At 36.9% G+C, this 14,450-nt stretch overlaps 1 protein-coding gene across 1 annotated transcript in view; it reads left to right on the plus strand.

Annotated features, from left to right (window-relative positions):
* LOC137298857 (dnaJ homolog subfamily C member 13-like) overlaps nucleotides 1–14,450 on the plus strand; it is a 318,010-nt gene that overhangs the window by 280,082 nt on the left and 23,478 nt on the right. Inside the window, exons 49-51 of the mRNA XM_067831190.1 lie at nucleotides 2,005–2,280; nucleotides 4,881–4,962; nucleotides 12,372–12,588. Of these exons, the coding sequence (XP_067687291.1) occupies nucleotides 2,005–2,280; nucleotides 4,881–4,962; nucleotides 12,372–12,588 (575 nt within the window). The remainder of the gene's footprint in view (nucleotides 1–2,004; nucleotides 2,281–4,880; nucleotides 4,963–12,371; nucleotides 12,589–14,450) is intronic.

A 14,450-nucleotide genomic window follows, 5' to 3' on the forward strand; every position in this document is an offset into this window, starting at 1 on the left:
CAATCACTCAAAAAAGATGGACGTAGTAACTTATAATGTTCATTTGACAACTTTTACAAGTACTGTTGTTGGTTGTATTCTTCAGCTTATTCATTGTGATTATTTATCTCCTGAAACATCGTTACTTTGCTCTCTGACAACTTGATGATATGGAGGCGTTGTTGATGCACGTGTACGAGAATCTTTTCCAATACAACAGGGAAAAATCATTTATAATTCTAATTCTGTCAGGTTTAACGTATTTTTGTGGATATAGAACGGAAAACAAACACAGATGTTTAGAATAATGGTCAGTGTAATGTTTATTAGATATTATTCTCACTTAGCATACTTACGTTTTACATCCAAGACTGTAACTGCAAGATGTCTTTTGGTGTGGGTTGACTGCGACCATACTTACGTTTTACATCCCAGACTGTAACTGCCAGATGTCTGATAGGGGGTCGGCTTAATAGTTATACACGAAACATACCATTTTGACACTGGATTGGGGGGGCCAAGTTAGGGGGTCAAGTTAGGGGGTTGGCTTATCTATGGGGTCGGCTTATACACGGTAATATGCGGTAATTAAATAAGGAACATGCCAACTACATGAAAAACACTGTCTTACCATGAGTTTTGTCAATATCAATTATGGAGTCAATTTTCATGAAACCACAACACAAGGTTAAACTTGTGGGAAAAGGACGCATACACAGAATGCAACAGTGACATCTAGATGTCTAGGGGCATCTGTAGCCTGTACTACTGGATAATGTTGATGGCCTGTTCAGTCCTGTCAGATCTGGAATTGAAGTTCGAATCCTTTCAAACAGAATATCATAAATTTGTTTGAAGATAGATTTAATAATTTTTTTTCGGGATGGTAACTATTGTTGCTGAGTTTATTCAAATTTCATGTGTAAAGTTCTCATATCCACAAAATATTGCAAAACCATGAGGTGTCTTTAATTTTACACACCTAAGTGTAAAAAGAATGAAAAATATTTCAAGAAGGAATACAAAATATCTAATAACAAAAAATGAAGAAAATGCTGGTCGAACTTTAGACATCTATTAAACGTTGATTCAACCTCTTGGCTTAGACGTTCGTATGGGTACTTTGAATCAGTATCTTTAAGACGTTGTTATATGTCTAAACCAGATTTGAACCTTTTCTAGACGTCTAAAAGACATCTTGTGCCTGCTGGGTAGATAGGTCTTGTGGTGTACTGGTGCCTTTTCATAGTTTGGAAACTTAAAAACCTTTCAGTACTCTCCTTCCACTTTGTAATATAGTCACAGCCATTGGTTGACACATATCAGTGTATCCCATTTGTGCAGATAGATGCTCAAGCTTTTGATCACTGGATCATTTGGTCCAGATTCTATTATGTACAGACAGCTGGAATGTGGCTGAGAGTGGCATAAACCTAAACTCACTGCTATATATACACACCAAAACATTTGACATATTCATAACTAATTGACATATTCATGAAGTGCATTTTGCCATTGCAGGGGATATTGATGACTTTGCCTTCTTGCTTTTATTATTTTGACGTCCACAAAATGGTCCTGCAGATTTCCATCAGGGCCTGTAGATATTAAAACCTTAATGGCCAATTGGCAATTTAGAGTATTGCAAACACCACCTACAGGACATTTCTTGTCTTAAGAGAGAATCAAAATTTCCTTATCACCTATCCAGCAGCAAAATAGTGGATCTGGACCCGATTTTTCAAAACAAACCATAGTTTTTACTCAAATATCAAATTTGTTTCATAATGTGAAACAGATGAATTTTAACTCAACTGCATTCTTAAAATAAGAAAGCCCAAATAACTTAAATAATCTATCTTCCAAACTCAAATTGTCTACCATGTTTGAATAAAATACCAAAATTCAGACTTAATTTTCTTTCTTTTCTTTCAGTTGCCTGTATCAGTGAATTTGTTGTGATGGGATTATTCCATCTGAAATATATGTGCAACTTGTTCATAAATCTAGTACTTTCCTTGTCAGGTCGTTTGTTGACCCTGGAGAGCCTGTTTGCCCTAATGTCAAGCACAAAGATAGTGAAGGAATCCATGACCAAGGGAGCCCTTATCTATCTTCTTGATCTCTTCTGTAATGCAACACATCCACAGATTCGTGAAAAAACTGCAGAGCTGTTTGCAAAGATGTTAGCAGACAAACTCATTGGGCCGAAGGTCCGTATTATTTTGAACAAGTTCCTTCCTGCAATATTCATGGATGCCATGCGGGATTCACCTGAAGCTAGCGTCCACATGTTTGAAGGTAAGGAAACTTGTCATAATTTAAAGGTCACATGTAACCAAAAAATCAAACATGATTAAAATACAATTACCAATTATTCATGACATATACTATACATTGCTGCTTGCAAAAAAATAAATAAACAAAATTATAAGCGTACAATCACGATTCAAAAGTGCAATATTTTGTAGTTTGGCTTACTTCCCTAGAATCGAAGCCTTCGGGAAACTGAACCCAGTCATAGCGGGTGGGGGTGCACTCAAGTGTAGTGATGACTTCCGATTGGCTGGTTCATTTGCTGAGCGCGAATTGTGTGTACAGAAAGATGATCTGTTTCATGACCATTTTAGAAGTATGGCGAGTCACAAGAAAGTAAGATTCTTTATGGATAACAGCTTCTTTTATTGTACTTGATGCGTCGTTTCAGTATCGATTTATATCGTTGTCAATCAAAATCATATGCACTAGAAGTTGTTATCCATAAAGAATGTATATAGAGATGTTGGGTTTTGTAGATACATGTTCTCTGAATTTGTGTTCGATCCAGTCAAAAATCATCTCCGTAGAGATGGTGAACTACTGCGCAACTGGAAACTGTCATTCGTCCAAGTACAAAGCAGGACTTGAAACTGACAAGAGTTTGCATCAGATCCAGTCATCCGGGAAAAATGGATGTAGTTTGTTTGCAACCCACAGTCATAAAAACATGTCGTGTACAAGTGTCACACCTGTCCTTTATTACATAATGTGGCAGAGACAGGACTTGGGGGCACAAGTCAGAAATCAATTTATTTTGTTTATGGCGTATAGCCTGATAGATGTGAAGTTCAAATTGCGTGTGGTCAATGAATGAAGCTGTGTATTGCATATTGTCGTTAGCAGACAGGCAGGCAGACATATAGGTGTCAATAAAATAGACATTGAGCTTTCTCTGTGACAGAGGCTGCTTACCACCGTCAACAAGTTTTTTTATGTAACGGGTAGATTATTTACTTGTTTATGTACACAACCAAGATTAGACTACTGCTCACGACCTCATACTCCGGGCAGGCATACTGTTTCACGCTCCGCAAACCTATTCACTGCACATGCGTCAAGGGGGCAGTGCAGCACAGTTGTTGAAACCACTTTTCCCCCCAACGCTAGGGGAAATTTAGTGAATCGTTTGAACTCCGATTTCGCAGGCTTTTTTTTTCATTGCTTTTTTTTCAACTTGATAGGTTGAATTGGCAATTTTGATGATTTGTTTTGGTAAGTGCATACCGAAAGATATCAGAATCTGCAAAGTATTATTTTACGTTGCATGTGACCTTTAAGGAAATTGAACATGAACGATCAATGCCTATGTGAACAGGTAGATCATAGAGATGCTGCCCATGACTTGGGGTGTGGGGTGTGAATCCATTTGTTCAGGATGTAGTGACAGTAGAAGAGAACCCTATAAACAAATGTTACAGTGTTACAACCAGGATAACCTCAGTGGAGCATAGCATCCTGTGTACATCTACAAACCTCTAGACCTCTTGGATTAAGAATTTATGTTTTGTCAATTTCCATGGCAGTTGTTTTCTATTTCTAATCCGTTCATTGTGGTGTGTTTGTAATGATCATATCTCACAAGTGTATAAGATTTTCTTTGATGAAACTGTGCACAGACAAAAACTGCTGTCTTTTGCTATAGGAGATTCTTTTTAAATCTGTGTTTGTGTTTTGACTTTGATATTGGTGTGTTTTGCACACAGAAGTACAAAGTTACAAATCCCAATTCCATTTTTTTATAACTTTTATTGCACTACTTTTGTATATGGGTGGACAGATTTATCTCATCAAGTTGGACTTTAGGTAACTGTCAGACAATTGTGGGGGCCGGGTGGTCATCTTCTGATGACTGTTGTATTCCTACCTGGGATCATCATCTGGATAGAAGGATAGGTTGCTGGTCTCTTGTATTCATACCTGGGATCGTCATCTGGAAGGAAGGATAGGTTGCTGGTCTCTTGTATTCCTACCTGGGATCATCATCTGGATAGAAGGATAGGTTGCTGGTCTCTTGTATTCATACCTGGGATCGTCATCTGGAAGGAAGGATAGGTTGCTGGTCTCTTGTATTCTTAGGTGGGATCGTCATCTGGAAGGAAGGATAGGTTGCTGGTCTCTTGTATTCCTACCTGGGATCATCATCTGGAGAGAAGGATAGGTTGCTGGACTCTTGTATTCATACGTGGGATCATCATCTGGAGAGAAGGATAGATTTTGTGTTCTTACATTCAATCCACAGGAGATACATGTTTTGTATTAGAATGTAACATCATTCATCTCATCATTGATTCATCTCAACACATTCACATCCTAAACCCATCCCAAACCCACACTTTCCTAGTGACAGACCTTCGTACCAGCACACACAAGTTCAACTATTACCCAAATGACCCATCATGACTTTCATGAAAATGATAGTTTGACAACTTTTATTCTAAATCGCAAACTTTCTGTGCCCCTTTAACAAGTGGCAGTGTGTATTGTCATTATGAAGATATAAGGATATGAAAGAAGAAGCATTTCAAAATGTATTTGTATTTGTTCATGCTCAAATATATGATGACATGTTTTCATGTTTCCAGGTTCTCATGAAAACCCAGAATTGATTTGGAATGATGAGGCAAGGGAGAAAGTGTCTGACACTGTGCACAAACTCAAGGATGGGTATGTACTTAATTCTTTTTCCTTTATGTGACAGGATAGTGCATATTTTGTGTGGTCTTAGTATGGCTGATTTGAACTTCCTATATTTCTTCTCCAAGGACAAAGCATTGCAAAACAAGTACAAGAAAATAATATGCAGAAATTGTGTCTACATCAAATGGGAGCTCCACATGTCAACTATCACAGCCATAAACTCTCTATGCTTATGTCCTTCGCTTTAATTACGTTAATCTGATTGTATGCACAAAAATATGGAAAGATGTAATGCTTCCAAGTGTCCTTTATGAAAGTGAACTATTTCCCTCAAATCTGGATCCCAAAGTGAGTTTTGCAGGATGAGTACTAGGTTCACACAAGAAGTCAACAACTACTATAAGCACCCTTTGACTATGTTCTGTGAGGACTTACATGTATCAAGTTCATGTACATACAGGATGTATGTATGTGCAATATCCTTGTTAATTAGAGCTTTAGGAGAGACTGATAATATTGTATTTTGTGTTGTTCATTTTGTGTACTGCTCTTTATAACAATGGAGAAAACAAACTATATATATCTACTGTCCTTTTGAGTCAGAAATGGACTAATGAATTGCAAATTCTGTCATTGTACAAAATGGCCACATAAATAAAAAGAGTATATGTTTATCATTTACTAGTACCCTACAGTTTTCTTATGTTTGAACATTTTTCGGACTCCACCGAAAAAGTTGTTTAAGAAACTATCATCATTGAAAATGCTAAAGTTCCAAACGCTATCTGTCACAGCAGGGTGAACCGCAGGAATGGAACAGCTAGTCATGGCAAGGGACATCTCAAAATCTATTCTAGGAGACCTGTTGGTTCCTCGTCTGTCGTAGTATCATAGTCATGACTTAAAGCGATGACAACAGTTGCCTGTTGTAAGCCATCCCGAGACCAGTAACCTTTTTCAATGACATTAGCTACCTTGTTGACAGAGTTTTGCCAAGTTTCAGTATTGGTTTTGTTAAAGGATTCCTTAACCAAAACCTCTGCATCATGTAATCGAAAAGTTGTGTTTGATCTGGCAACATCTCCTCTGACAATACCCTGTATCATTTCAATGGGGTTAAGGTCACAGGATGGAAGTTGCAGAATATCATGACCCTTACTTGTTATGGAACTGTCAACTTCGTAGAAAGGTTCACCTTTGTGGGTTTTTATGATCTCATATCGATGAGGCTTCATTGCCTTTGAAGGCCATGCGATCTGAAATTTGTTGAGCTATGATATCATATCACCTTTTCGACTGCTCGATGTCATGTCTTTCCTGTCAAGGTCCTGCATGCTGTGGTATGGGGCATTGTCCATTATGATGAAAGACTTATCTGGTAGAGCTGGTACCAACTTGTTTTTAACCCAATCAATGAACACGACACCATTCATCTCGGAATGGTAGTCCTTGTTATCTATGGACTTTGCCCTGAATACTAAGTTGCAGTCTGGGAGAAAGCCTTAACTGGAGCAACCAGCATGGAGAATGATTTGTCTCTCTCCATCCCTCAAGGCAGCTTTCTACGTGACCCCTTATCACCATCATCGGGTACCCACTGACTGCTTGCAGTGTGCAAGGCATGGACCCAGGTCTCGTCCAAGTACACTGGCTCGAACCCTTCCTCGCACTTCTATATTACCCGGAGAAAATTATTTCTCAAGCATATGATATCATTGCATTCACAGTCCTAAAATATTCTGCTCCGAAATTTTCTTATAATGATACCCGAAAGAGTGTAAGAGTCACCAGAGTGTGTACTTCATACTCTGAGGTTGTGTTTTTCATTCAAATGCTTTTTGTCCACCCAGCATATAATGCGGGGGGAGGGAGATATAGTTGATGCCTTGTCTGTCTGTCCGTCCATCCATTCAATATTTTTAGACCAAAATTGGTACATATAATAATCTGAACCCGTGTTTGTGCCTTTTGTTGTTTACAGATTTTGTACATTTTTATCTCCCCGGCATGAAATGCAGAGGGGGGATATAGTCGACGCCTCGTCTGTCCGTCCGTCTGTAATCATTTTGTTTCCGGAGCATAACTCAGAAAGCGTTCAATATATTTTACCAAACTTGATAGATATAGTAATCTCAGCCTATGGTTGTGCCTTTTGCTATTTACAGATTTTGGGCAATTATATTTTTTTTGTTTTTCCATGGAACATTTGGGTGTTAGTCTTATGGTGGGGTGGGCTTCGTTTCTGGAGCAGAACTCAAAAATGGTTCAATATTTTTATGCAAAACTTTGTAGATATATCAGTCAGAACCTAACGTGGTGCCTTTTGCTATGTACATGTTTCTGTGATTTATTATTTCTATGGAAATGTTTCAGACTTAGTCTCGATAGGAAGGATGGGCCTCGTAAACTTTGTAATATCTTTCATCAAAACTTGGCAGATATGTGAGGCAGACCTTAAAGTGGGACCTTTTGGTATTTGCAGATTTTGGGGATTTATCATTTTCCCAGTTTCCATGGAAACGATTCTGACACATCTCAAAATGGAGGGATGGGCTTCGCTTCCGGAGCAGAACTCGAAAACTATTTAAAATCTTTCAGCAAGACCTGGCAGATATTTGAGGCAGACCACAAAGTTTTGGCATTTTATTTTCCCCGGTTTCCATGGAAACAATTCAGACTTAGTCTTGTTTCCAAAGCACAACAGGAAAACCAATCTTTCAAGAGATCTTGACAGATATATGAAACAGATCTTGAAGTGGTGCCTTTTGCTGTTTACAGATATATGGCATTTATGTTTTTCATGACTTCCATGGAAACAATTCAAACATAGTCTAAAAAAACATCAAGTAATTGTCAGATGATTTGTCCTTTCAAATATATGTTGACTGGGGGGATATGTCATCTTCTGATGACTCTTGTTTAAAATTTTCAGCGACATGTATTTGTTTTCAGAACAGACCTTGTTTGATAGACTGCCTTACAAGGTTCTTTTGAAAGATGTCCAAATGTTTTAATTTGTGTGATTTTGACACGACCCCTACCTGCTTCGTATCACCCTCACAGTGTTTGTGTTCCGGAACATTTGTCAGTATCATTGCTGATACTCCTAAAGCTTTTGATGCCCACTTTGGGAATTTATTAATAATATAAAATGGTTTGCCCCATTTTGCTTCAGCAAAGAAAAAATCATATACTTTAATCATCAACTGTTTCACGTCAGCATTCAACTTAATTTTTCATCAGGCATGTGTATCCTGTGCACGATGAGATAGTGGCTGTTCCATTTCTGCGGTTTCACCTGACTGTGACAGATAACAATGATGATACTTTCTGAAACAACTTTTTTGATTGAGTCTGGAAAATTTTCAAACATCAGTGAGCTGTTGGGCATTAGTAATGTTAAATGTGTACTATTTTTATTTATGTGGCAATTTTGTACAGTGACAGAATTTACAATTCATCAGTCTTTTTCTGACTCAAACATACTGTGTCATGTGTTGTCTGACGTGCCTCCATTGTCTAGTTGATAGAGCATATGTCAGCTGAGTAGATTACCGTGAGTTCAAACATCAGCTGCTTTACAGCAAGTGTCATCAAAACACTCATATTTGTTTCAAAATAATGGGCATATAACAAGTAGTTAATATCTTGGAGGTTGGGAGTGTACAGATTATGAATTTATGTTAGAGTATGACATCATATCTCAGAGGGCTGGCCTGATTACACATGCAGTAGTGTGGACCATTACAAATAGCCATGCACAGACACATACACATGTTAAATCTCATCTCTCTTCATCAAATGTGAATGTTCTAAAATGGATGTAAATTTGTCTTTTAATGACACTGCATACGACATGCCTTTTCACCAACTTAGAAATAATCTCACTCAACCCAAAGTGCAGTAAATAAGGTACCACGAGGATTCACAACTGGGATTTCTCTTAACATTTCACCACATATGTTGTGTATGTTTCCAAACCAAATGTGATATCATTCAAAGGGAAGAGTGTGTCACACACATATAAGTAGTACACGGGCATGTGACATTTTCTCTTAAAGTTGTCTGAACTTCAGTTAATCAGTACATTAGAATTATTCAGTGTAATAAAGTTGGAGATTTTACTTTCATGGGCAATAATGGCACAAGTGTTGTCAACTATATAATATCCTCTGCACCTTTATTTGATTTGGTATGTATCCGACTTTGTGATACCATCTCGATCCGAGTTATCACATCTGCCGCTCACTATGAAATTACATATGCTTCATGTGAAATCGTCGCATATACGCAATCTGATTGCAAGAATACTTTTAGATTTGTTTGGGAAAATAACAAGCTTGGTTCTTTTAGGGAAAATATTCTTTCGGACAATGTACAAAATATCTTAGACAAATCTGTGGACAGTGCCTTCACATGTATAGATACTAGCGTTAACTTTCTAGTAGACGCCTTCTGTCTGGCAGCATCAGATATGAAAGAAAGTGTAGAGGTACGAAAAAGGATTTAAACGAATGGCATGATGACGAATGCAGAAAACTCAAAGCTGAATGATGTAGTTTAGGAAACTTAAATATAAATATTCATTGGCACAGTATAATCTGTCAAGAAATAAATATAATGCCCTTTGTAAACACAAACGTGCTTTATTCTATAATAAGAAACAAAAAACAATAGAAGAAAATATAAATGACTCCAAACTTTTTTGGCAGGAAGTGAAATCCCTAAATAGGAAAAAAATATTCTTGTAACAGTATCCAAATCCAGGAATGGTTTCATCATTTTCGAGACTTATTTTTGGGGCAAAATACAAGTAACGAGGAAGACACAAAGGGAGAAGATTATACATCAGAAGATATTGATCCAACCAGTGATGTTACAAAAGATATTCTTGACTCTCATATATCCAGACAAGAGATCCTAGATAATATCAATAAGCTTAAACTTAACAAATCTCCAGAAATAGATGGGATAATAGTGCCTATACATAAAAAGGGAAATTTGATAGTTGATAACTACAGAGGCATCACATTGTTGAGCATATTTAGTAAAGTGTTCACATCCATTATTAATTAAAGATTAATCTTTTGGGGAGAATCCATGGACAAAATAAATGAAGCCCAGGCAGGATTCAGGAAGAATTATACAACAACTGATAACAAGTTTATACTGCAGAGCGTGATCCTAAGATATTTAAATACCCAAGGTGGTAAGTTACATGCTCTGTTTGTTGATTTTTCTAAGGCCTTCAATTCTGTTCAAAGACAAACTTTGGTCATTACTTAACATAAACGGACTTAGTCCCAAAATGAATACTTTGCTAAGTGACATATTTGAAAATGTCAAAGCCTGTGTTAGAAATAACACCAAAGTGTCTGCAACATTCGACATAAACATTGGAGTTAGGCATGGTTGCATACTCAGTCCATTTCTGTTCTCTTTTTTCATAAACGAGCTAGCCGCCCAGATTGAGAAAAATTGCTCATATGGGATCCAGTTGCATCCCGATATGTTCCACCTTTTCCGCCTATTATTTGCAGATGACATTGTACTCATTTCTAGCACTATAAATGGCCTACAGAAACAAATAAACGAATTAGAAACCTATTGCCAAAATTATTGTCTGACTGTAAATATGGATAAAACAAAGATAATTGCATTCAAAAATGGAGGTAAACTATCAAAAAAGGAAATATGGTATTATAGGGGCAATGTCATAGAGACAACTACATCATACAAATACCTTGGAGTATATTTTACAAATATTCTTTCATGGTCGACTCATGCAAAATATGCATCTGTGCAAGCACGTAAGGTTCTACTTGGCGTATTAAGGAACCTAAAAGTACTAGGAGATATAAATCTAACATTTTTTAGAATATTCGACACCAAAATCAGTCTGATTTTACTTTATGGTGCCGAAATTTTGGGCTTAAAATACTTTGAAGGTAAAGGAAAAGTTCATCTATTTGCCTGCAAAAAAAACCTGCTGAGTAAAGATGAGCACATCAGACATTATGGTATATGGAGAATGCGGCATGTTCCCCCTCCACATATCCCAACAAATTAGTGTAATCAAATACTGGATAAAGTTAATAAACATGCCACCCCACCGTTTACCAAAAAAATGTTAATGATGTTATTGAGCCACCAAAGTGGAAAACAGAACTGGGCATCGGATGTCAAAAACCTTCTTTTTTCAACTGGATTCAATAACATTTGGTACGACCAAAAAGTATTGTCGCCGCCACTGTTTTTAAGAACATTCACACAAAGACTAAAAGATATCTATCAACAAAAGTGGTTGGGAACTATTTCGCTATCAGCAAAATGTAATTATTATTCCATGTTAAAAACCCGCATTTGCACTGAAGGTTATTTATCATGTGTAAATGCCAAGAAATTCAGAATGTCATTGTCACGTTTCTGTTGCTCATCCTATGACCTGATGATTGACAAAAGGAGATTTATGAAAATAAAAAGAGAAGACAGAGTATGTAAATATTGCACTAGCAATACTATAGAAAACGAAAATCATTTCTTCTTGTCTGTCCAGCATTATGATACTCTCCGTAGAAAATACATGAAAGAATTCTATTCTCCTCGCTGTTGACTTGCTCAAATGAAAAGGTGATCCAAAGCTATGTTATCCAGAGAACTATTCCACAAATGAGATGTATAGGGAATACACACACATATATGTATGATATTTTGAAGTGAGTAATTTGGCATGATACTATAGTATACTTAGTGTGATCTATGTATATGATTGATATGCCATGATAAATGTTATAGGATATATTTTATGACTTGATATGAATGATATAATGTACTATGATAGGTATAGTATGATACAATATAGTATGATACGATTTTGCATGTTAAAATGTATAGATTATGATATAATATGACATGATATGGTACCATTTGATATGATATGATCTAAAATGACGTGATATGGAATTACGTGGTATGATGTGAGATATGGGTTTTCGTATGATTTTATATGATGTGTAATATGATATGTCTTTATACTATAGGCCTGTGGCCTTTCAGTATTGAAATAAAGATAAAGATACAGCCATGGTCCAAACAAGTCACTTTGGACCTGCTTTGCACAACTTTGCACTAATCTCTCCTCAGTAAAGTCCTTTTATTATGTTTCTTATCTTTCTACCACAGAAACTGTAGTAAGAATGAACTTATTTTAACAGATGTTTCACACTTTCACATATTAACCACTAAACCGTAGAGATAAATGTGAAAAGAAAGAATTTTTTTCATATTTCTGACAGTACTCCAGGGCCATTTATGCATCATTTTCTTGTAATCACACTCTTCAGGCATTCATGTTACACAGAGATATCTTTATGCCTAGAAGAACGTGAGAATGTTTTGCATATCACTGTTACATCTTTTGTTCTCTGAAACAACAGGCATTACAAAGCTCAAAGAGAAGATGCAGACACAAAATGGACCTTGAAAGAGGACTTTGCCGTGGTTTATACAGATGTTGAGGGGGAGCTGATTGTTGGTGGAGTGATCCTCCGTCTGTTCATCACCAACCCAGCATGGGTACTGCGTCGTCCAAAAGAGTTCTTGACAGAACTGCTGGAAAAGTGGACACAGTTAACGGACATGACTAACCCTAATGTGAGTTGAGTAGGGCTACAACAGTATCAGTGTGTATCCAAGTCACGATTAAGGGTTTTATGTTAGATGTACAAAGTTTTTCACAGTTAATGATAAATGAGTACCATTGAAACTGAATATCCAAGCAGAATGACTCTCCTGGAGTCTTATTTTCCAGAGAATGGCCTCTTTATCCAGTGCAGCAGGGGTGGTGGGATAGCAGGGCTACAGAATAATGGGTGTAGAGGCCTAATGTATGCCTAAAAATCAATGATATACAAAATATAAGATTTCGAGCATATATCATAAACACACATAAATACCTTTGTACATCTAACATATATAGAGTTTCATAGCTGAAAAGTTGTTTAATATTGTAAATAAGAAACAACATCACACAAAAATATGTCTGTATACCTTCAAAATTCTCAGTACACCTCCAGTGTCAATATTAGTTTTATCACCCTCTTAGTGAGAGAAGATGATATTATCATTCTGGTAGGTATATAGTGGGCCAAGAAAGCAAGGTACCCAAAATTGTTTTTACGAATCTGAGAGAAATCCCAAAAGTTCCATGTGAAGATCAACCTACAGGATTCTCAAAATACATAGAACACATTTGAGGAAATATTGGCATGTAACCATAGAACGTTACAGATCAGCTTTAGTTGGTATTCACTAGGTGTTACTATGAAACCACTAGTCTGGAGACTGGACAGGGGTATCAGGCTCTCATGGCCAGGTGGAACATGAAATGACATGTCCATTATCCAGCTCTATTTACATGAACAGCATGTATATTTATACATCTGAAATAAAAATATATCAACAAAGTTCTGAGGATCAATGTAAGGTGTAAAGAAATCTATTGACAATATCTTGTTGTGTGACATAAGTTGACGAGTCACTTCAAGGTGATGTTGGGGGTAGCATTTGGTTCGATAATCTGGAACCTTAAAATGTTTATTATTTTGAGTAAAATTCTATAAATAACTTTCAATAAAAGTTTTCAAGCTATGTTAGTCATTAAGCATGAAATTATTGTTTTGATTGTTTGAGTCTTTGGAAGCCAGGAATATGGCCAAGGTTACTTCAGCAAGATGGCACACAACAATAAGTACTGTATAACAAATAGTTTGCTGCACCCACAGTATGTATTGTCTACACGTGCTGATTTTTAGTATGAATTGTTAGTCAGATACTGCAATCTGGAAAATGAATGTTTTCATGATGATTTGTGGTGGGCATTTTGTCTAGCAAGCTTACAGTTCCAATATCAAGCCCACCTGTGACTGGGTGTAAAAACCTAGAAGTTAACTTTGTGGGCTGATGCTTTCAATGTTGTCACAACCCTTAGATTACAGTACACACCCTATGCACTTAAATGTACCCACAAATCCACTTGTAAGTGACCAGATGGTGACCACATAGATATAAGCAAACACCTAGCCACATGCAGTAAAACCTGGACAAAGTACTGTGACTATGGGTCCCAGTCCACCCAGCTGTGAATGGGTACATTGCAAGGATGGGAAAGCCACTTTAACCTGGTGCGTCTTTTGGCCGCCTAAGTTGTGTGATCACCAGGGAGCTGAGATTTACATCCAGTGACTGAGGGGAAAAAGCCAAAGTGCCTTTGATCAGCTGAGCTGGATACTGGTACAATACAAATATTAGTATGATGGTTAACTTGGTCAACAGCACTAAGAGGATAAATATATTATTCGTAAAACAATTTCAAAACGTTTGCTGCAAAAGAAAAATCAAAAATGGTATCAAATGGCAAGTACAGAATCAGAGTTCAATTTAAGAGCACAATTTAAAGTTCACAGTTTTCTGTAGCACATGTACAGACATTTCCCCATCAGGACAATTCCCCATCT

The sequence above is a fragment of the Haliotis asinina genome, chromosome 10 (assembly GCF_037392515.1).
Source record: "Haliotis asinina isolate JCU_RB_2024 chromosome 10, JCU_Hal_asi_v2, whole genome shotgun sequence".
Lineage (NCBI taxonomy): Eukaryota > Metazoa > Mollusca > Gastropoda > Lepetellida > Haliotidae > Haliotis > Haliotis asinina.